The sequence below is a fragment of the Pyrgilauda ruficollis genome, unplaced genomic scaffold (assembly GCF_017590135.1).
Source record: "Pyrgilauda ruficollis isolate IOZ18807 unplaced genomic scaffold, ASM1759013v1 scaffold503, whole genome shotgun sequence".
Lineage (NCBI taxonomy): Eukaryota > Metazoa > Chordata > Aves > Passeriformes > Passeridae > Pyrgilauda > Pyrgilauda ruficollis.
In genome coordinates this window covers 1-23390 of record NW_024526634.1, presented here as the reverse complement: position 1 = coordinate 23390, position 23390 = coordinate 1, and the positions used below count along the sequence as shown (strand labels likewise).

Genomic DNA, 23390 nt, shown 5'->3' with positions numbered 1-23390 from the left:
TTTCCACGGCACTCCGTCCTCCCCCCCATGGATAGGGCCTCTCCCCACCGCGCATGCGGGTTCCGCTTCGTTCGGCGGTCCGAGGCCGCCTCCGCAGCGATGTCGGCGCGGGGCCCGTTCCGCAGCCCACCCTCCTTCCCGCCGCCGCTGCGCTTCGGGCAGCCCGCCGTGTTCGGCCAGGGCGGCGGCCCCGCCGGCCTCCCCTTTGCGCCCGCCGCCACCTTCGCGCCGCCCTACGCGCTGGGCCAGGCTCCGGCCCCGGCGGGGAACGCAGGATTCAGCTTCAGGCCGCCCACCAGCCTGGGCGGCTTCCCGACCTCCAGCGAAGCGTCGGCTGGCGGCGGCGGTGTATTCGCCGCTCCCGAGTTCCGCTTCAAGGCGCCCGAAAGCGCCGCCGCCTTCAAGCCGCTGTCAGGCGGCGAGGCGGAGAAGGGCCCGGCTGCCCCCGCCGCCTTTGCTTTCTCGTCGTCCTTCGCCTTCGCATCTGAGACGGGCCCCGAGGCGGCGGTGGCGCGGGAACCTTTCTCGTTCTCACGTCCTGCCACCGCTTTGGGGCGGCCGGAAGAGAGAGGTCTGAGGGTGCTGCCGGAGGATCCGGGGGAGCCGCCGTCCAAGGGGCTGAAGCGGAAGGAGGAGCGGGAGCGCTCGCCGCGGCGGGCGGCGGCGGGCGGGCGGGCTGCGGCGCCGCCAGAGAAGCGGCCGGTGATGCTGAGCCGGCCCCGCGGCGGGATCCTGTTCGGCCGCACGCTGGAGGATCTGCTGCGCAGCCAGGCTCGCGAGCAGCGGGAGCGCGGGGACGGCCCCGAGGCCGAGCGGGGACCCGCCGAGGAGCCGCCGCCGGCCGAGGCCCGGGAGCCCGCCCGAGAAGGTGGGCGGGAGTCTGGTGGGGGGCAGCCCTGCCGCCCGGGTGTCTTTCCGCTTGCTGACTGCTGTGTTCCTTCTCGTCACAGATGCGGCCCCCACCGCCCCTGCTCGCCGGAGCCGCGGCAGCGAGAGCACGGAGGGGCCGGGGGGCCTGCCAGCCGCCGAGCTGACGGCTGTCCAGTGCAAGAACATCCCTGACTACCTCAACGACAGGACTGTGCTGGAAAAACACTTTGGCCAGTTCGCAAAAGTTCGCCGGATCATGACCAGGCGCAATAAAAAAATGGCTGTTCTCCACTTTTTTGATCATGTGAGTATCAGAAGTGGCATAACTCTTGGAAGTTTTCAGCCTGGAGAGGTCTCCAGGGAAACCTTAGAGCCCCTTCCAGTGTCTAAAGGGGGCTTACAATAGAGGGAAAGCAACTTTTTACAGGGACAGACTGGAAGAGGACAAGGGGAAACAGTGTAAACTAAAAGAGATGTTAGGAAGAAATTGTTTGAAGGTGATTAGGCGCTGGCGCAGGTTGCTCCGAGAAGGTGTGGCTGCCCCATCCCTGGAAATGTCCGAGGTCAGGTTGGATGGGGCTTGGAACAGCCTGGTCTAGTGGAAGGTGTCTCGGCTCAAGGCAGGGGGGTGTAGCTGAATGGTCCCTTCCAACCCAAACCAGTCTCTGATTCTATGAAGAAAGACTTAAATCTGGGTGCTTGGGGTGGGTTCAGCAGTAATGCAAACTACACTCTTGTTTGTAGAAAAGCAACAGTTTTTTGTGGAGACCAGTTTAGCTGATGGCATGTAGGTCTTAAGTTATACATACAATGCAGCAACCAGAATTTTTTGGGGATCAGTAAATGTTTCTCTGGCAAAAACTGCACTGTGTGTTTCAGTGTTGTGATGCCAATAGGTTTCCATGCTCTTCTTTTGTTTCCTTTCAGGCCTCTGCGGTTCTGGCCAGAAAAAAAGCTAAAGACTTGCACAAAGACATAGTAACATTTTGGCAAAAGAAGAAAACAAGTAAGTCTGTGTTTCCAGACTACTGAATGATATTTATAAATAGCGTGCCAGCTGCTCTTTTTTTCCCTGATGTGCTGAGGATGATACCTAAATTATCTCTTAGTAGGCGATATCGTGGTTGAATCCTTAATGCAATATACAATAGCAATATGGTGATGTTCATCTTTGTGCTTGTGTCCAGAAGTAGGGTGTTCTTCGGGGATATAAGAAAACCCAGTCTGAAATGCCTTGCTGCCTGCCTCAAGATCATGGACTGGGGTGTGAACTTCAGGTTTCAGGAAAAGGTTCTGAGAACCAACCTAAGGAAAGTGTCCTGAGAATCTCTGCAGTGTCTGCTGAGGTTGCTATTCCTGTGCATCAATAGTTAGACACTGTTTGAGCCAAAAAAAAGAGAGCAACCTACAGAGTTTAGAAGTGGGAAACCTGGATTCCAGACCCTGCTTGATACTAGGGCAAGAGGAGATTGTTCAGTCCCCAGGGGAATACTTATAATGCCAAGTGCTTCCCTTTCTTTAGCTCCACGAGTGCAGTGTTTGTGCCTGTGAGATCCTAGCCTGTGGGTGCTCTTCAGCTGCCAGCGCATGGATGGTTCACCTCAGTTTTGACCAACCACAGCCTTGCCTTCCAGAAAATAAATAGCTGCTGAGTTGTCTCCCTGAGAATTAACATCTTGAAGCAGCAGCTCTAGGGCTGCCTTTTTGCCAGTGTAATTTTATCATGCTGTTATGTCTGTGGCAGCATTCCAAAATAACTGTTCTTGGAGGGCTCAAGAAATCCATCTGGTGAAACATTGTCTCTGGAAGAAGAAATTCTTTCCTGCAAGTGTTAATTCATGCCAATCTGAGTCTAAGCTTCGATATGTGAAATAAATATTTCAGTAGGAGCACTCGGAATTGTGATTTACTCAGGTGAAATGGATTTTGTATCCCATAGGGAGTTATGACTTGTGGATTATATCGCAAACCTGAGAGAACTGTGATTCAGTTGAGGATTAGACTTCATTTACTGCTAATTACAGTTATTGTTAAGTGATACTGTCTTGAAAAATACTTACTCTTTGTAGAACAATGACCTTGATAGCAATTGGTGGAAACTTGGTACAGCTCCTAGTGTAAGTTGTTGTGGAAGTTTTGCATGCATGTACAAAACTGGGAGTGTTAGTTGTCATCACCACCTGCATGGGGTCAAGAAAGAGCTGTTGCTTAAACTACTTGGCAGGTACCTGGTTTCATATTTATGTGTCATTTCAGGTCCAGCAAAAAGAGAATTTTCATCCAAGGAGAAGAAAGCAGGTGAAGATGAAGGAAGGCAAAGCAGTGAAGAGCAAAGCTATCAGCATTCCCCTCTTAGAAAACCTTTAATAAGATCTTCTGCTAGCAGTGTCATGCCTGGGAGAAGGTATGTCCTCTCCTCTGGGAATCCACCTGGCAGGAAATGGGGAGCTTGAAGAAAAATGGTGATCACTGTGTGCCAAATATAGTGACATTCTCTTCAGGGAGGCTGCTTCCCTTCTTTTCTGATTTGTCTGAATTAGAAGTACTCAGCTCTCACACTTTGTCAGAAGGATATTCCTAACGGCTTATTAAGGTTTTTTTATTTGGTGAAAGTAAAATATTTTGTTCATAAAAGCACCTGTAGTGTGAGGCATGAGGGAAGCGAACAAACAGGGCTGAGCCCAGCTAGGACTGAGTAGTAATGACACTGTTTATGGTCGTGATTCAATAAGCTTCTCAAGCAAGCAGTTTCCTTTGGAGGCAATTAGAGCTCTGTGGAATGAGGGTCTCGTTTTTGGAGTAGTTTGGATCATTGTCTCACTTCAGCTGAACAGTCTTCCTGGTTCGTGGCAGTCACAGAAGTGGCAAGATTGTCATCTTTGTCACACCTCAATGATTTGTCTAATCTGACAAAAGTAATTTGATATGTGTAATCATATAACTATAAAATTAGTAATATGTTATGAAGGAATCAGTATTCTTTGATTTAAAAAGCATGTTTGTACTTGACCCTGTAAAATGTTTAAATAATCTCTGTTACTGTAAAAAGCACATTGGGTTTGTCTCCAGCAAGCCAGTTCCTAACTTAAAATACAAACTGCTGTGCCCTAGCATTGCAAAATGCTACAGAACCCATCCATTTCTGTCTGCTCTATGACACTTTCAGTAAGTGCTTCTCTGTTAGGACTTTCTCCACAATGCCAGAACTCTTGGCAGCGTTGTCAGGGCAGTGCTGAGGATATAACCAGATTAACTCCCGGGGCTGGTGTAGCACAGGACATCCAAACATTGTTCATGTTTCCCTGTGAAGAAAATACTCTTCTAAAGAGGTGCTGGCATCCTAAAGAACAGTGAACTGATTAAGATCAGGGCATGTGCTAACATATTATTAATAGAAAAGTCTTCTGCTTTAGTTCTCCAGCAAAGAAGCCTGGCCTTCGAAAGGCACTGCAGTTTGAAGCAGAGCTGTTTGATTCCAGTTCTGAAGGGCAGAGCTCAGAGGGCTTGGGAGCTTCACTGTCATCTCTCAGTAACCTGGTGGGATTGGTGGCTGAGACATCTGAAGAGAGATATAGGCTCTTGGACCAGAGGGACAAAATCATGCGACAAGGTAATTAACGTAAGCTAATGAGTGTGTCATCTGCTTGTTTGCTGGAAAAAAAGTGTTTGGGTTTTGTGGCAAAGCTGTTGTGATATTACGGAAATAGCTTAAAAGAGAGTTTAATGTGGAACAGTCTATAAAATACTCTCCTAGAGTATTCTTTTCTGTATTTTTTTTTCTTGTAAAACACAAAAAGACATGCAGTGTCTTGTGTAAAGGGAAGGGTGGAATGTCCATCTTCTGCGAAGGAGAGATCTGCATCTCTACAGACTCTTTAAAGAAGATGACCCAAAGCTTTAGCTGCATTTTGTAGAACCACAGATAACAGAATTATTTGAGTTAGGAGGGACCCTAAAGCTCATTCAGTCTGACCCCCTTGGCATAGGCAGGGACACCTTCCACTATCCCAGGTTGCTTCAAGCCCCATCCAGTCTGGCCTTGAACACTTCCAGGGGTAGGGCTGCTACAGCTTCTCTGAGCAACTTGTGCCAGTGCCTCTAGTATTTCTCCAAATTCAAACTATTACACAGCTGAGAATTATTTCAGGAAATGTCCTTTTGTTTCACAGTGGTGATTGTAACACTTTCCATGCTGTTCTTGCAGTTTCGAAACTGATCTTATTTCTAATTTAAGACCTTATTTTTAATATTGACAGACTTCTTGTCCACTCAATGCAGAATTTTGAAATTGCTGTTCCTTAGGACAGAAAACATTGGGTGTCTTTTAAAAGCTTCAGTATTTTCAGCAAAACTTGCAATATGTGCAATACTTGGACAGGCCTCAGAGTGGGGAGAGCCCCATCCTTGTCCATTTCTGACTATACCAAAGTTTGGGTACAGCCTTGCATGCTCAGGGCTGTTTTGGCACATCAGGGTAATAGCTTATTGTGAAGAAAAAAAAACAAAACGCAAGCAATGCTTAGTGTTTGTTCAATTATTTCTGTGGGGTTTTTTTAGCTCGAATAAAAAGGACTGATCTTGGCAAAGCAAAAACTGTTGTTGGGACTTGCCCAGATATGTGTCCTGAAAAGGAGCGTTACATGAGGGAGACAAGAAACCAGCTCAGCATCTTTGAATTGCTTCTAGGAACTGATAAGGTATGAGATTCCCAGGATATCAGTATGTGTCATGCTCATTGGAGCTGTCAGTATTGTTCAGCTGATTACAGGGGTAATTCTGGTGCAAAAATTCTGCAGGCTGTTTAATTATTGCCTTTGAATTCTGGAAAGCAAGATTTGCTTTTTCACTCTGTCATGTCTATTATTCAGTTATTTAGAACTATAGTTCTAAAGCTGTAATTACATATTATATGTAATTATCTATAGCTACATGTTGTCTTAAAGGTTAGGAGTTTCAGACTAAGTCAACACGTCAATAGTCAGCTCCTTGCTGAAGTTAGAGGCATGGGTGGGATGAAATCCTCTTTACTGCTGGGAACTTGCACATACTTAGGTTTTTATTCTTTTCCTCACCTCTTACAGGTGGATCATGCAGCAGCAATCAAAGAATATAGCAGGTCTTCAGCAGATCAGGAGGAACCTTTGCCCCATGAACTGAGACCCTCTGAGGTACTGAGCATGACCATGGACTATTTAGTGACAAATATTATGGATCAAGGAGAAGGAAACTACCGAGAATGGTATGATTTTGTCTGGAACAGAACTCGTGGAATAAGAAAGGTAAGCACTGTGAATGGAGGTGTTTGGTGATAAAAAGCAAAAGATCCCATCATGCTGTAAAAAAAGGAAGCGAAAAGCAATAGTTGTTGAAATGTTTTGTATTGCAGAGGGACTCAAAGCACAGTGAAATGGGTTTTCCAGAGGTAGTGCCAGGTGACTGTGCTCTTCAACTAGTTTAAAAATACATGTATAATGTGTTCTTTTTTATTCTGTTAGGATATAACCCAGCAACACCTCTGCAACCCACTGATGGTGTCTCTGATTGAGAAGTGCACTCGCTTTCACATCCACTGTGCTCACCACTTGTGTGAAGAGCCCATGTCCTCCTTTGATGCTAAAATTAACAATGAGAACATGACTAAATGCCTGCAGAGCTTGAAGGAGATGTATCAGGACTTAGCTAACAAGGGGATTTTCTGCAAGAGTGAAGCAGAGTTCCGAGGTTATAATGTCTTGCTGAATCTCAACAAGGGTGATATTCTCAGGTAAGAACAAGACATCATTTGTTTTCTCTCTTTACCTTGAAGAATTCAGTCTAGAATTAAATCCAGACAAGTTGTAATGCTCTTGATGTTAATTCCATGCTGTTCTAAGTTGGCTGTTGATTGTTCAGTATTGAAGCAAAAGTTTTGTCCCTGTCTTTTGTCTCCACAGAGAAGTTCAGCAATTTCATCCAGAGGTTAGAAACTCGCCGGAAGTTAGGTTTGCAGTTCAAGCTTTTGCTGCATTAAACAGCAACAATTTTGTGAGGTTTTTCAAGCTTGTGCAAGCAGCTTCCTATCTGAATGCCTGCCTCTTACACTGTTATTTCAGCCAGGTAAGGAAAAAACGGATGGATATTTTTGAAATTATTTAATGAGTAAGACAGTCTGGGATTTGAGGGAGAATCAGCAGAAAATTTAGTAGATATTGAGCCATAAAAATAATATTGTTACTGCTTATTTAGAAGTGTTAAAAAATTTATCAGGACCTTTCTGCTGTGATATGAAAGGCAAATACTGAAATGCTCTTTTTTTTCCTTGTAATTGTGTACAAATAAATATTTCCCTGAAACATGGGAAAAAAGAAACTTAGGAAGCAGAGAAGCAGGCCTGAGAGTCCTGCAAAAATATATGAGTCTGCACTTTCAGAAGACCTTGGAAGCTGTTTTTTCTGCAGAAGAATCACAAAGGGATATGCTCTAAACAAGTATCATGAAAGAGGAACAGAAACTAGAAAGCAAGTGTGTAGAATTTAACAAGAAAGTTGCAACTCTAAATAATTGTTTGTGTGGATACTTGATGACAAAGTATTGGTGTATTTAAACATGATTATCACATTGATGGTACACTTCATAGTTTATTTTGGGTTCTTTCCTAGTAGTTATGTGGCTTTTTCTTTTCCCCCAGATTCGTAAGGATGGTCTCAAATCCCTCAATATTGCCTACACTGTGAGCACCCAGAGAAGTACAGCGTTCCCCTTGGACCACCTCGTCCGCATGCTGCTGTTCAAAGACTGCGAGGAGGCTACTGATTTTATAAGTTATTATGGCCTGAGTGTGTCAGATGGGTAAGTGTGAGGAAAGTGATGCCTGGGGGGGTTAGCCTGATGTCAAGCAAAGGGGGTAATGTGGGGGAGCTGCTCCTGAAGGTTGGAACCAGAGAAAGAATGGGCCAAGAACAGGGGATGGATCTCCATAGGAGATAAGGACACAGTTCTCCTTCATGGGAAACTGGCATTATAGTGATGCCTGTAGGGTGGGATGAAGCTGAACAGTGCAAAGTTAGAGGATGTTGGAGGACAGCAGTTCTCAGATAAGTGTCTGCCATGAAAATCCATGCATTATAAGGTGTGTTCATCCAAACTTGGAATTTTGAGAGACTGGGACAGGAAAAAAACTCTTGAGGATGCCAGCTGGTCATCTGTTCCTGTCAACATCCTGTTTCGAACCAATGAGTTTCAGAATTGAAAGCCTGTAGGTTACTGGAGCTTTGTGGACGTATGCCTGGTTGTTACTTTTGTTTTTCCCCAGTGGTTACGTGGAGCTGAATCGCTCAGCTTTCCTGGAGCCAGACGGATTACCCAAACCACGGAAATCCCTGTTTGTCAGCCAGAAGCTCACTGTCTCAGTTGGTGAGGTTGTGAATGGGGGGCCCTTGCCCCCAGTGCCCCACCATGTGCCTGTGTCCAGCTTCAACGGGCAGAACAAATACATTGGTGGAAGCACCTCCGTGGATCAGGCCAGCAATAGCCAAAAACCCAGTGTGGAAGCAACAGGTGAGAGCAAACCTGCGTTTCAGGTGTTGCTCAGAATACACTCTCGAGGCAGAAGCTGTTTGTGGCTCAGAGATTGAAGCTGCATGGCAATTTAGATGTAATGAAAGGATTAGAATTTAAATCCCAAGAGAATTAGAGAATGGTTTGAGTTGGAAGGGACCTTGCAGCTCATCAAGTTCCAACACCCGACATGGCAGAGGCACCTTCAACTAGACCAGGTTGCTGAGGTGTATTTATGTATCTGTAAAAGCCAAGAACAACCTGATTAATAAAATGTATTTTCCAATTCAGGAAATTCTCTCTTGAGCCAAATTTTGCCAACATAAGTGAAATAATGTTTGACTACTTCAGGTAGCCAACTTTCCTTTGCAGTTTGCACGTTTTTTATTCGCAGCTGTTTGTTGGCTCTGTGTGTATAAACATGTCAGTTTTCAGGTTAGCTGAATGTGTGCTTTTCTATCCTTGCTGGAAAGGATACACACAGATAGTGTGTGTAGGTGCCAGATGTGCCTGACTTAAAACAGTTGCTTTGTTGGAAATACATGTGCTTGGTAATGGGGGTAATGTGCAATTAAATGTTTAAATGTTTTGTATAAAATATTCATAAATGTAAATTAATTTCTATGATATATTTATTACTTTAAGGCAACAAACTGCTCTTATGGGTTTATTTTATGAACTGCTGAGTTTTATCAGACAAGCCAGTTTTTTGAGGATAAAATTTGCTTCTGTTTGTGACTCATCTGGTTTCCTTAATTTTTCTCCTTTTCCCTATCAAGAAGGCAGAGTGGAAAGCAGAGGTGTGGATTTAGAGGCCACAGCAGTGAGAGTCCAGTCCCCATCTCATCTTCTGCCCTCACTGTTGCCTCGTCAGCTGGTGCCAGTCTTGCCCTCTGCACAGCCCATCTCCCAGCCTGTTGCACAGCCTGAGCCTCCCCCTTCAAAGCCTCAGCCTGGCTACTCAGACGAGGTAGGGAAATCTAAACTCATCAGGAAATATTTGGGAAATATCTGTGAAATATAACAAAAGGTAACCAAATTCTTAGGGTATTTAATTTTTCTGGAACATGCATGTATGTCAAATGAGACATGACAAAAGTTTCTTGCTGTAGGTACATCCATTAATGCTGGGTCTTGAATGTGTACCCCGTCTACCTGTGCTGTTTTTCTCCCTCCCACACAAGTTTTTGTATGCTGATGCTGAGCCAGTCTCAGAGTGTCTCATTGCTTTGTACAGTACAGTTGTCATATTCTACCGAGATAATGGCAAATTTCAGTGAACGGTAGACTTGATAATTTGGAATTAAATCAGCTGGATTTAGAATGGAAGTCTAAAGTAAGAAAATAGGAGTCTCTCCTCAGTTATGGTTTCCTGAATTGATTTGCCCATATTTAGTACAAAAATCTGGTTTTGTTTCTGGGCTGTTACTAACCTTTTAGATAGTTTAAATAGTCTGAAGTTTTCAGGCTGTTGTGTTTGGTTAAGTTGGCTCAGTTTGTAAGCAGAAATACAGATGCTGCTGTGAATTACAGTCAGTTAAGGAAGGCTGGAGAACCTTACTCTCAGTTTGCTCCTGAGAAGGACTACACCTTGTTTCAGCTGCTTCCTCTGCTGTGTTGCAGGACATTGCTGAAGTGGTGGACGGGCTTGTGCATGATGTCCTCAAAGGAGAGTGCAGAGAAGTGGGCAGAGCAGGAGCAGCTTATGTGGCTGCTGCTATCTGGTAAAGAGCATTTCTTGCAGGTTCTCCTGGAGTCTGTCACCACAGTTGCCCCTTGCCATAGCAGCACCATGTGTGAAGATGGTAAAACTAAGCACTGCCAGATCTCTGATGGAGACTGTGTTACTGATGCAGTGGAAGGGAAAGCAGACCTTTCTTCAGATGTCTGACACATCCCAGCTCTAGCCTTAAGGGAAGGCTGACCCAACCCTCTGGAAGCTTTGCCTGGTTAGAAACCTCTGTCATGGAAGGGAAGGTGCCCAAATGGGGAAAAGAGGAGCAAGTCCAGATCTGGCTGCTTCTCTGCTTCTGATAAATTTCCTCTACAGGGCAGTTGGTAGAGTCACAGATGTGGGATGTGACCCAAACAGTTGTTGTTCCAGCACTGTTTGAATGGGGATAGCTGACCCAGACTGACTAAAGTCCATTCCCTGAGATGTCATGGTCAGCAATAAAACTGGGTTAGAGGAAGAAGTTGGAGATTTGTGGCTTTCAGGGTGGACATTGGTTGAGTACTGTCTGGGTATTGCTCTTCCCATGGGAAGTGATGACTGGCTGCATTTACTTTGCTTGATGGGGAAGTGGGGGTTTTGCCTTTCTGTATTACAGTGTGTATTTATTTCCATCCATGAGTATTCCTTTTTTCTTCCTATTTTCTTCCCTGTCTCAATGCGGGGAGGGAAGGGAGCCAAGAACACACACACAGTATCAGTGTGTGTGTTCTTGGCTAATGGCTGGAGTCAGCCCACCACAGAGAGCAAGGTGTGGCTGATAAAAGTATAGACCTGGGGCTTTGAATGAAACAATTCTGCCTTTGAGAAGAGATTTGCTGTTTCTGCTGCAGTGCTTCAGAGGCCGCCGTTGAGGAACTTGTGACTGAGGTGTTGGGGAAGATCCTCAGAGAAGTGGCTGGGAACATGCTCAGTGCGGAAAGACAGCGTGTTCAGGAGGAACGGCGCAGAGTGGAAGAGGAGAGGTGAGGCACTGCTTTGGCTGTGGGGCACAGTGGGCTGGGTAGACCCCAGACAATATAAGGACAGCTGGTGCCAGCCTGAGCCCTTGTGCCTCTGCTCAAGGCCCATGTCTTTCTGCCATGGTGGCAGAACAGTCTCACCTTGAACTTCCCTGGGATTGTACAGGCAGGGCTCCCCTCTGCATTCTCAGATGATCGGCTGGTTAGCATGTTGGTTGCCTCAGAGCCATGCTGAAAATGGTGGGTGGGAAATTTAGGAACTTTTATTTACCCAGAGCTTCCAGAGAGGGACATGCATCTGCTGTATGCAGGAGCTTTTCCTTCTAAGTGAGCTACTTGTTTGTAGCTCATTGGGGTAAGAATAAATCGAATCTTAGAATAGTTTGATTTGGAAAGGACCATAAAGAACATCTAGTTCCAAGCCCCCCGCCATGGGTAGGGATTCCACTCACTAGATCTGGTTGCTTAAGGTGTTTTTAAGGGAAACCTGGCTCCATGCAAAGCTGTTTATTTAGAAACCAGATAGTGAGAAATAATTTTAGGCAAATTAGCTGTTTGACACTGCATGTAGTTCTTGTGTAACTAAGCAGCAGGTTTGCCAATCTAAATTTTTTCTTTGTCCTTCCAGGCAAAAGCAGGAAAGAGAAGAGTTAATAAAGCAGTTGAGCCAGTTGCTGGGTATGGAATTAATGGAAGAAGTAATAAAGGAGAGCGTCAAAGAAGCTTCAGTCAATGAATTAAGGTATGCGCAATGTGCTGCATGCTGTAGTTTGCTCTCCCAAGGGTTTCCTAAATGTCATGGATTTCCCTGTTTGCATCTCAGCCCACTGAATTGGCATTTGCTGGAGGTCTTCAACTTAGCAGTCTTGGTTTGTTTTATTTGGAACCAGATGCGCCTTAGAAAGAGACCGGCAAGCCCGGATTGCCCGGTGTTCAGAAGAAGTGTGTGGCCATTTCATGGAGCTCTTTCTGGAGGATGAGATTTTCCAGATTGCCAAGGAAACTCTTCAGAAGCTCCAGTGTTTCTGCAAATACTTACAGCGGTGAGTTACCACCCTGGGACATGGCTGCTTCACTTGGGAGCATTGGCATGGAGCAGTTAACAGAGATGGAGCTACCACTGTCTGGTTGTGTTCTTTCTGAGACAGTTTTTTCTGTCTTATCTCCTTGATAAGGGTAGACCTTACAGTCTTAGTACCAGCCTCTGCTAAATTACCGTACGTGGGGAGGGGATCACATCTTGTTGTAGTCAGGTAATGAGCTTGGAAGGAGATTCTGGCTTCATTCTGTTTAGAAGCTTGTAGTAGTTTATCCTTGTGTTGTTTCTGCTGATCACTGGTTTTCCTGCCCATATGCTCAGTATGTTGTTGTTGTTGTGGTGGTCGTTTTACAAATATGTGGTGACAGAGGTCTGCAGAAGAGTTCATGAATGTGACCTATTTATCTGTCCTTTTCCAAAGGTGGAGGGAAGCAGTGGTAGCTCGGACAAAGTTGAAACGTCAGATGAGGGCATTTCCAGCTGCTCCCTGTGGCTTGGATTCCAAACATCAACTGAAAGCACTGTCCCCCAGTGCAGAGTGGCCTATAGCCATGGAGAACTTGTGCAAGAGATTTGTAAACCTGGGGAATGGAGGAAAGCTAGGAATCTCTTGCACGAGGTAAGGGATACTTCCAGTGGCATCAGTAGGAAATCTGGTTGATTTTTGGAAGATAAGTTACCAACAATTCTTTCATTTTGAGTGTTATAGTGGGTTTGCAGAACTGTTTATTCTTAAATAGCTTCCAAAATACTTTCTCCATAAATGTCATGACTAAGACTGAATATCCAAATAAATTCTTCTGTTAACAGCAGTATTCTGAGGCCTCTGTAATATTTCCCAGGCCTCAGTGTTCTTAGATTTTTTTAAAGTATGTGTTTACACACATACTTATATACATACACATAAAATACACAGCCAAGAATATTTCATTTCCAGATTGAACTTGCTGAGAAACAAGACAGTGCATGAAATCAAAGTTCAGCACTTCTACCACCAGTTGGTAAGGTAGGCTGGGGTTTGGTTCTTGTTTTCTTTAGAAGCAAGCTGCAGCAGATGTGCCAGAGATACCAGAAGTGGCCAGAAGGTATGGCTAACCATGCCCGAATGTTTGCTTGCAGCCTTGCTTCTGGGGGTATTTTGGAATAAGGGGAACAGGAAAGTCATAGAAGAATCATAGGATGGTTTGGGTTGGAAAGCACCTTAAAGATAATTTTGTCCATTCCATCCCCCTGCCATGGGCAGGGACACCTTCCACTAAATTAATGAAGGTGTTGGGTCAGATGATCCTCCTGGGTGTAATTTTAAGGATCTGATGGGTATTATGGGGTGTGACTTTGTACTTAGATGGGATGGGGCCTGGGATGGGCTATGGGGTTAGAGGAGTAAGTGAGCTATCAGTGACCTGGATTGTGGTCAGAAAGTATTGATTGAGATAATTGAGCTGCAGCAGAAGGTCTGGCTTCCCATGGCTCCTCATGCTTTCCAGTGGCCTGGATGTGTGTTGGATCAGTGTGGAAGTGAAGCAGTACGCATGTGCTCCTGAAATCCCCAGAGTAAGGCTCATGTGTCAGCTTTAGCAGCAGCAGTTCTTGAAGGATGAGGAACAGATCCAAAGAATTAACTGGTCAATACACTACAGTATTGTAACTTGTTCAGTGCAAGGCAGACATTCCTCAGCTGGGAAAGAGCCCTGGCGTGAATCTTTTGACCAGTTCTTCTGTCTGTCTTTAAGTGATTTAGCTTGGACTCCCCTGGATCTTGTCTCGCTAATCATGGAACATATTCCAGTTCAACAAGAACAGGTTTTTTGGAAGGCGCTCTTGGTTTTGCCCAGTGATGATGAATATTCCAAGGATGATCCCAATAGGTATGTTGAAGAGTTGGTTGCTGGGTCTCTTTCTCAAACACGGCAGACTTCTTTTATTTAGGTAGAAGAAGATTAGTAGTACACAGTCCTTGATGTAATTTTGCCAGTACCATGTCAGGTTTCCAGCTTTTTTTTTTTCCCTCCAGAGTACTCTAAACAATATAGCTGTAATTTATTACAGTGATCTGAATTTTTTAACATTTTTTAGTTCCTTTTGCTAATACTGAAAACAAAACCTTGATAGATAATTTCATTAAAATTGATAGCTATTTATTAGGTCTATTTATCATAACCTAAATTTATAGGATTATGATAGATTGTGGTACCTTAGAGGTGCTAATACTAAAACCCTAAAATGCCAGTTTCAACAACAAAACCCCCAAAGCCCTATTTTTTGTTTGCTAGGATACTGATGGATTGGCTGAAAGCCAAGTTTGTGGGACACAGAAACTGTGAGAAAAACGCTTCACATACAGAAGGCAAAATTCAAACACTGACGTTATTTAGTTCTCCTGGCATGCAGGGGAACAGAAGCATTAAAGTCAGTGTGTGTATAAAGGTAGGTGAGAAAATTCCATGATATCTAAGAGGCCATAAAAGCAGGGTGGGCTCTTTTCCAGTGGATATTGTGTCCTGTCAGATGGAAGGAGATGATACTGGGAGGATGCCTTGGTTTGAAAAGACAGGTGTCCGCTAAGGAAGGCAGGAGCCTCCCTTGAAACAGAAAATGCAAACCCCCTCTCTCCGAATTAATATAATTTCGGAATTAAGGGGCTCTCAGGCAAAGATTTGGGAGTAGGAATAACAGTTCTTTATTAGGAGAAAAGAAAAGACAAAAAAATGCAGTAATACAAAACAACACTGAGAGAGTCAGAATATGACCTGACACCCTGTTGGTCACCCTGTGGGGCACTGGTAACAGTCCCATTAAATGGTGGCTGCAGTCCTCCTGGAGTGACAGGTGTGGTTCTGTTGAAGGAGTGATCCTGTAGAAGGGTGGAGTTTTCCTCTGAAAATCCAGTGGTGGTGTAGATGGGCCTGGTCTTCCTCTGGGAGTCCAGTGGAGAAGACAGCTGCTCCTTTGGCAGTCCAGTGGGAAAAGCCTGACTGTGGTGTTCCAAATCCCAGATTATATCCAGGTAGGAATGTTTGGCTCCTCCCCCTGAGCGTAGCATCTCCCAGTGGGATGATGTAATTTTATCAGTCATGCAGTGACACTCAATGGCCCAATAAAAGAAGATATTTCCCTGAGGGAGGATTGGTTTGTGGAAGAGATAAAGAAAAGTGCCTTGCCTGGTTTTAACAGGTGGTCCAATTAACAGAAGATAACACCCCAGGTCTAACAGATGGCAATAGAATAAACACCCCAGCCACATCTTGCATTTCCAACTTAAGACAGAGGGATAGGGTTGTTGAAAAAGTCTGAAAAAGATGGAGTTTTTTCTTTGTTTTCAATCGGCTGAGAAATACCTGTAATAGTAGAACCTGAATCATCAATTCATGGTCCCAAAGCAGGTGCTGACAGGCACTTCTGTGCTCAGCTCACTTATCAGATGCATCCATGTTGGCCTGACAACAGCTTGTTGTCTTTGGTTGTGTAGAGCTCCTGGAAAAGGATGTCAAAGCTGAAGGGCAATGACAATAAACTGCAGAGTTTGCTGTGGAAATAGCTTTGTTTAGCTACATTATTGTTGTCATCTTTGTTGCCTATTTAGGTGGCACATGGTGCGCTCTCTGACTCAGAGCTTGATTTGGCTGAGACACAAAAGGACTTGCTTGGGACCAGTGGCCTCGTTCTTCTCCTGCCCCCCCGAGTTAGCAGTGAAGATGTTGCAGAAGATGATGTTTACTGGCTTTCAGCTTTACTGCAGCTGAAACAGCTGCTTCAGGCGAAACCTTTCCACCCCATAGTTCCTTTGATGATTCTAGTCCCCAGTCAGAAAGAGGAGGCTGTGGAGAAAGAAGTAGAAGATGGTATGTAATTATTTTTGTATCTTGAAAAAATGATTGTTTAGGGCTGCCTGAAATAGAAGTGTTGTGACTAGTGCAGCCTCTTAGTTACAGTTAAAGCAAGAGGCTGTGAAGTACAGCACATTCCAAAGCTTTCCTAAAAATCTTGAGGCATTAAGAGCTCACCAGTTCTGTCATCCAGTTTTCTTTCACACACAGTATTTGATCATGAGAGTGTGTGGGCAGAGGTGGAGGGGAGCAGCAATGCAGTGAATGTAATGCAGAGCATGTGGCCCAAGGACATGTGTTCTTACTCTGTGTATATGATAAGTTTTCTTATTTTTTAAGGTTTGATGCTTCAGGACTTGATTTCAGCCCATCTTATTTCAGACTACATGATTGTAGAGCTCCCAGGCTCTGTCAATGACTTAGAAGGCACCAGAAGGGTAAGAACAGCAAGATGCAGGAATTATTTTCCCTTTTTTATGACTGTTCTATTTTCACTGACCAGAGATCAGTGGCATTTCCTACAAGGAAAAAAAAATACTGAAAACTGCACTGAGACCAAAATTCATGGATTACCTAAACCCACTCCTGTCTGCCCTGCCTGTGTTGCTGCCCAACAGAGGAGTGCTAGTGGTGGGTAAACCATTTTATCCTTAAGCTCCTAGTCCTGAAATGCTGAAGACCCTTTGTAGCTGTTCTGGTTGCTGTGAGATCATCCAGAGTTATCCCATCTTGGTGGATGGGCCTGAGATGCCTCTACTGAGATGCCTCATGTTCTGTACAGGAATACGATCATACAGATCTCTCACTGACAAGCCTGGAGTGATGCTCCCCCACAAACCCTCACAACTTAGGTCAGCACTTCAAGGACTGCCACAATCTGACATTATATAGTCACCCTGGGCTAATTTCTGTGAATCTGTCCAATTTTTCCTGGATAAGTTTTCAACAACCCCAGCATCCCGCAGCAGGGAATTCTACTGCATACCTGTACCTCATGTGAACAGCCTCTTCTTTGTCTGTTCCTGAGCTTGCTGTGTGGAAATTCAGTTTGTGGCCACCTAGCTGAAGAATTATTGTTGTAAATATAAGTATGATGATACCTGATTTATTTGCCTTTTTCTGCATATTCTCTTGGAGAATGTTATTCAAACTTAGGGTTGAATCCTTTGTGTCCCGATCACTGCAGAGCAGTTTCTAACCCTCCCTCTTTTGTGTGTCGTAGGTCTCTGCAGCTGTGGGCTGGCTGGTGTCCCAGTGTCCTGCCTCCCTTGAGCTCTGCAGCCAGACCCTTCAGGAGTACATTGAGGATGGGATTGATGGAGAATTTGGCAAGCGTTTCTACCATGACTGGAAGGAGAGGCGGTTAGCTGGGCTGCCATCCCAGGAGCCTGGGGTCATCATAGAGCTCTACAACAGTGTGCTGCAGTTCCTGTCAGATGTGGCATCCTCAGAGCACTTTTGTGACTTGTCTTGGCCTGTCACAGAGTTTTCAGAAGCAGGGGGTAATAAGGTGTTGCCCCACCTGCAGTGGAACATGCCAGATCACCTGGCTTGGCTGAAGAAGGCTGTGCTGTCCTTCCAGATCCCATACTTAGATCTGCCTCCTTTAGGTGGTAGGTACTTCACTCTCCAATATCTTCTTGGCAGCACGTTGTTCTTCAAGATGTGCCTTGTGCAGTGCTGGTTCTGTGACAAATTCTTGAAATTTACTTTGTTTTTTTTTTGTTCCATAGCTCCTTGGCGTCCTGTTTGCCACATGATTTTTCAGTATGTCTCTCAGATTGCAAGTTCTTCCCACACTCAACCACTGATCCAGTCCCAGGTGGAGAATCTGCTAAGCAAAACTTACCAAAACTGGAAAACCAGAACAACTGGGAGCTCTGATGAAGATGGACCTTCTGTTGATGAGATCCCTTGGGATTGTATCTTGGCGGTCTGTATTGATCATAAACTGAGAGACTGGAAACCACCCAAACTGCCTGTTGCTCCAGGTATTTTATCCTCCTGCGGCGTGGATGATGCTTCTTTTGTGATGGTATTTAATACATTGCCAGTGGTGCCTTTCCATATGGCAGCAAATGATGTGTAGCAGGGAGGCAGCTTTGGTCCTGCTGTGTTCTGCCTGTGTCTTCCCTTTAGAGCATGTATTTAGTATTGGCTATGGCTTGACTTGATCCTGTGACTACAAATGTGGCTCTGGTTAGAGTCTTTCAGCCCTGCCCTCCCAATGGGAGAGGATTTGAATCAAGCAAAGGCCAAGAGTTACCCTTCAGAAGCTGTGTCAGCAGGGAGGGCAGTTAATTATCACTTCTGTTGATTAATGAAGCTTATCCCAGACTCTGTTTGAAATCTGTTTGGAAGTGAACAATTGCTCTTGCCCCAAATTGCCTTTTTAATAATGAGCTTTTCTTCTGAAGGAGAAAACCTGTGCAAATGATAAACGTTGGGTTTGGGTTTATTCACAGAAGCTGTAAGCAAAGATGGTCAGATTCGCGTGTACTTCTTCAAGGAGCATTTAAAGAACTACACTGTGCCTTTCTCATGGGATCAAGCCAGGCTGCGGACACAGGAGGACATCCGTCAAGGCTACGAGAGGTGAGGTGGCCTGCACGGTGCTGAAGAGTAGCATTTGGTATCCTCTCACAACCTGCTTGTGTACATGTCCCTAAAATGATGTACAAGGCTGTGCTGAAACAGAGTAGGAAGTGGATTTTATTTGTAGAGAGTTACTCAGCTCTCAGAGAAATGGATTACTTGGGGAGTGCCAAAAGTGTAGAAATTAACTTCTGCCAAAAAAAACCCTGCTGCTGAGGCTTTGGAGTTGTGCAAAGCATGGCGAGAAAACGATGTGATTCTGAGAAAATGGTAGGTTGAGGGGGAAGGATGCCTTAGAGCTGTGTGGCATTAAAGTGTTTGAGATGTCAATTCTAGCTCACTTCCCTAGCCATGTCCAGATGGAAGCCACTCTCTTCCCTCTTGGCAACTTAGCTGCAGCTGTGCTGTGTAGTGGGTGATGTTTGGGGTGAATCCTGTGCTCCTGTCAGATTAGTTCCTCTCTAATCCCATGCACAGGTGGTGCTGTGTTGGATCCTGGCACAAGGGCGTGATTTCTCAAAATGATCACTTCTCACTCCCTGCTATTTCCAGGCTTCAAGCTAAGAGGAAAAAATCAACACACTCCTACCAATTCATGTGGTTTTTTTAAATTGTTTTTTTTCTCCCCTCTTCAGATCAAAGATAAAATCTCCCAAGTTTTTTAAGAAGCCCTACAGTATCTCCATGCTGCCAGGTCAGTATGGCTCTGGCATGAACATGCTGCCAGGTCAGGAAGTGAGCATTCCCAGTACAGATGAATTCAGAGACACATCCTTGGCCCAGGAGCGTCTATTAGCACAGTTGCAACTGGAAAAAATAGAAAGCAAGAGGTAAGTTCCCAGAGCAGCATCTTTTCCTCGCAGCTTCAGCCCAGGGTTGTAAACAGATTGTAACTTGTATGGAATAGGAAGTTAAACTGTGTTAGAAAAGAGCCCTGACTGTCTATAAAGTTCCATCTGATTTCATCAAGCACATCAAGGCAGTTCCCTACTATTCTCGGAGTTCTCAGGAATGGTTGGAAACTCTGTGGTCAGTCACACCACCAGAACTGAAGCAGTGTGTACAGTGCTCTGTGTGGCCCCCAGTGTCACAAATGTCTATAAAGTCCTCTCTGGGATGTCAGTTTGTAGGAATGCAGATCACAAAGATGAAGAACTGAAGCTTTTGAGGTTGGTCCAAGAGGATTTTGTCTCTTCTAACTTTCCATAAGTTGAGTCTTTTCAGTCTGTGTGTTTCCTCTCTGTACCACAGTCCTGTGTGATGAATTTTGATAGCTGCAGTGGGGCGTATCAGACTGTTTTGAATATGGCTGTGGAGATCAGATTCTTCTGAATCCAAAAAACCTCTCACTGTAACGCACTGGTTACAGTAAAAAACAGGGAGAAAGCCAGGCTGCCATCTGACCGATGCTCTTGCCCTTCCCATCCAGGTTTGAAGAGCAGCTGCACCGATATCTAGCTGAGGATATGGAGCCCCTTGGGGATCTCCTGGGTCTTCCTCTCTACCTCCCTCAGTCTCTGCTTTCCACCCCAGCTGCCACCTGCCCCTTGGTGAAGAGTCCCATGTCAGCTGCTCAAGAGGTAAGAGAAGGCAATTCTGAGCTAAACTAAAGCTCTGAGGAGTGCAGTAGCTGCAAAACCTGTAGTGGGAATTACCTTGGGAGAAAGTCAGTCTCATCTCATTTCCTTCTGCCCAGGCTGGGAGTCAGGAGGGACACAAGGTTCCGGAGCTGGAGCAAAGCTCTGCACTGTCAGACAGACTCAAACACCTGCACCAGCTCCTCAGAGCCACCAAGGAGGCCGAGGCTGCCTCTGAACTCCACCTCTCTGCTCTGGTGGACATGGTGGACATTTGAGCCAAGCTGAGACATGGAGACTCAGGAAAGAAGTCCAGGTCGAGCTGATTGAACAGATGCACTCCTGGGCATGTTCCAGAACAAGCAAGTGTTCTCCTGGGATGAGAACATGGAGCAGCCATGGAGCCTGGGCCCTTCTCACATGGCTGTGGAGCAAGCATGTCATGGATGATCTGGGACTCCCTCCTTTTTTGCTCCACAGGCACAGAGTCAAATGCTTTTTCTTGGAAGGCCTTAATTAACAGTGGTGTTCTTTCTTTCTCCCAGCTCTCATTGTGGGTAGACACAGCTTCATCAGGTTCAGCTGTAGGGCAGCACGGGCCCCTGGGAACACTGGAGCAATTGCTGTCCATAGCCACAGTCCCTGAAATGTTACGTCAGTCTGTGCTTCCTTCATGCAGGAACTGCCTTGCAGCAGCACTGTGGTTTGAAATTCCTATTCTGTTTCCAGGAATGTCAAAACAGTCCATTCTCAAGTTGGAGCAGCACTTGGCCATGATTTTTGTACTTCTTGTTGCTCAGTGCAAATCCAGCAGGATTTTTGTTGTTCTGGGCCCAAGATCTACTTTATTCAATGCTTTCAGGATTAAAAATAGCTGAGGTGCTTATTCCACAGATTCCATGTCATGCTGGAAAATAGGATGCTTCCTTCAGTCTTCAGTAGACAGATATGGAGAAACAATTTTCCTTTTTTTTTTGGAAGAGCAAATAGCCTGCATTCTCCAGCATTTAAAAACCTTTGGAAGTTGAAGGCCCTTGGTTTTGGTTTAATTGCCAGTAATTAATTTGAAGATGTACTTCATGTGTGCAATGCTCCTACACAGTTCATCTTTTTCTTTTTCTTACAAAATCAGCCAATTTTTCTCAAACAGAGCCTTCTGCCAGGCTGAATATAAACTACTGCACTAAACTGATTATCTTGCCTGCCCAACCCAAGTTGAAATCCTCAGTAGTCTGAAATTGTCAACTGCCTTCCAAAAAGTAATTTTACAGTTTTTTTAAAATAGCATTTCATTTGTAGTATTTCTCTTAAACCCAAAATAGCAATAGTAACTTAATGCTAAGTTTAAATAAATTTAAATTGGAAAGAGTGTGTTTTAAGGCTGTTCCTGCTCCATGTGCTTTTTTTGGCTTAGTTTTGTTGTTTAACTGGTTCCATGTGAAGGGAAGCCTGTGCCCTGCTTTTGATGTTCTCAGTTTACGTGAAATTCAGCTGTCAAAACCCATCAGAGCTTTGGGAGCGTGGCTTATACTATTTGCTGTAAATTGTGTTTTGTACCTAACAAAATTTGTAGTGGCTTGAAAGGTGCCTCATTCCTCTGTAAAAGCTCATGGTATGGGATGCTCTCGAGGGGGAAGGGAATGGGGAGAGTGGCTGCTGTCTGTTACCCGGGGGGTGTGTGGGGTGCCATTGCGGGGGGTGGTCTTGCTCAGCTCCCTGCCTCCCCCATAGCGTGTATTTGTGCATGGAAGACCCGTGGCAGCAGTAAAATCTCGACGAGGGTGGGATTCGAACCCACGCGTGCAGAGCACAATGGATTAGCAGTCCATCGCCTTAACCACTCGGCCACCTCGTCCTGCCGTGCGCCGTTCGCGCCTCCGCCCCGCGCCCGTGGGAACCGCCCGTCCCGCGCCTCCGGCCTCCCCGCGCTCTATGAACGCTCCGAGTCCGTGGGAGCCGCCCGCCGCGGGGGCCGAACGAAGGCGTCGGCAGTATCCGGGCCGGACGCACTGCGGAGCCACCTCGGGTGGCCACGGGGAAATAAAAAAAGACCCCAAAACGCTGCCCTCTCTGAGGCTCGAACTCAGGACCTTCAGATTATGAGACTGACGCGCTGCCTACTGCGCTAATAGGGCGTTGCAGCACTATGTCGCTCTCGGCCCTCCAGCCAGCAAACAGCGGACGAGACAGGGACGGGCCGCGCCGCACGGCGGGAAGGCCGGCAGGGGGCGACAGACTGCCACAGCGGGACGAGGTGGCCGAGTGGTTAAGGCGATGGACTGCTAATCCATTGTGCTCTGCACGCGTGGGTTCGAATCCCACCCTCGTCGAGATTTTGCTGCCGTGCGGGGGGAAGTGGGGACCCTCGGGGTGGGCTCGGATTCTTGCGGCACAGGGGGACTCGGCGGGGGCAGGAGGGGAAATGGTACCAGCAAGTGCCTGGTCTACATTGGATCAAAAGTAACCCGTGCCCTGGGAATTTTGGGAAGGAGATGGCATTACATTGACATGTCTAAAGGGCCAGCCAAGGTCCTTATGTGGAGGGGCGGGAAGTCTCTTATCCAAGACCCATGAAGAAGAAAGCACTTAGAAATCCTTACAAGAGCGATTACTGCCGAAAGTGGCTGTTGAGCAGTCAGGTGATAACCTTCCGAAATGTAGAGTGTAATAGGGAAGTAAACTGGGACAAAGGAAGTGTGAAACTGTGGATGGATACCCTGGATACTGCAGGGAGAGCAGGCAGAGAAGGTATAGCAGGGTTTTTCCCACCACAGTTGTTGGTAAATATGCCCGTTCACTGTAACTGGGGGGGGAAAAAGCAGCAAAGAGGGCAAAAGGCAAAGTGCAAATCTGATCCTGCATGTGGTGGGAGCCCAGAGGGGCAGAGGAAGGTGTCCTGGCCCCATACCACCCCGAATCCCCGCTGGCACCGGGATGCTGGGCATAGCTCTGGATGGTTTACCTGGAGAGGGATCCATACAGCTCCCTTCTCCCCACTCAGCGGGGATTAGCCCTCTCCTGTGGCTCATTCCGGCCATTGGACATGTCTGGGCACCCCGGGAAGGTACCTGAGATGCTGCCAGGTTCCTCCAGCCAGCCCTGCCAAGTATAGGAACCTGGAGGATGGGATGGGGGCTGGGTAGCAGGAAACAGATCCTGTTTGCTGCTTGTGGGGCTTGCAGGCACCACAGGGCAGGAGCAGGTCTTGGGTGGGAGGTGTTATACATGAAAATTGCGAGTCAGCCAATTTTA

The 23390-nt window shown here is 46.0% G+C and overlaps 1 protein-coding gene and 3 non-coding genes across 5 annotated transcripts; 2 read left to right on the top strand and 2 right to left on the bottom strand.

Moving 5' to 3' along the window:
- The first annotated feature begins 27 nt into the window (after nt 1–27).
- Nucleotides 28–21721, top strand: LOC121360467 (minichromosome maintenance complex component 3 associated protein). 2 transcript variants are annotated; one of them, XM_041480318.1, is made up of 28 exons: nt 28–868; nt 951–1174; nt 1798–1876; nt 3127–3274; nt 4284–4480; nt 5428–5567; nt 5952–6149; nt 6366–6634; nt 6804–6966; nt 7538–7698; nt 8162–8406; nt 9186–9376; nt 10030–10130; nt 10972–11103; nt 11729–11842; nt 11991–12143; nt 12561–12758; nt 13077–13145; nt 13873–14007; nt 14413–14566; nt 15723–15981; nt 16306–16403; nt 17189–17579; nt 17700–17957; nt 18432–18561; nt 19197–19391; nt 19991–20141; nt 20258–21721. In XM_041480318.1, the coding sequence occupies exons 1-28, from the start codon at nt 28–30 to the stop codon at nt 20414–20416; spliced, it is 5553 nt and encodes a 1850-aa protein (XP_041336252.1). In that variant the 3' UTR covers nt 20417–21721. The 2 variants fall into 2 exon arrangements, with proteins under 2 accessions (XP_041336252.1, XP_041336253.1); XM_041480319.1 differs by lacking the exon at nt 13077–13145 and having other exon boundaries at nt 51–868.
- A 190-nt stretch (nt 21722–21911) lies between these two features.
- TRNAS-GCU lies at nt 21912–21993 on the bottom strand. The gene has a single exon. It is a non-coding gene; the product is annotated as a tRNA-Ser (tRNA).
- A 207-nt stretch (nt 21994–22200) lies between these two features.
- On the bottom strand, nt 22201–22273 carry TRNAM-CAU. The gene has a single exon. It is a non-coding gene; the product is annotated as a tRNA-Met (tRNA).
- Nucleotides 22274–22386: 113 nt separating this feature from the next.
- Nucleotides 22387–22468, top strand: TRNAS-GCU. Its single transcript has one exon. It is a non-coding gene; the product is annotated as a tRNA-Ser (tRNA).
- The last annotated feature ends 922 nt before the right edge of the window (nt 22469–23390 follow it).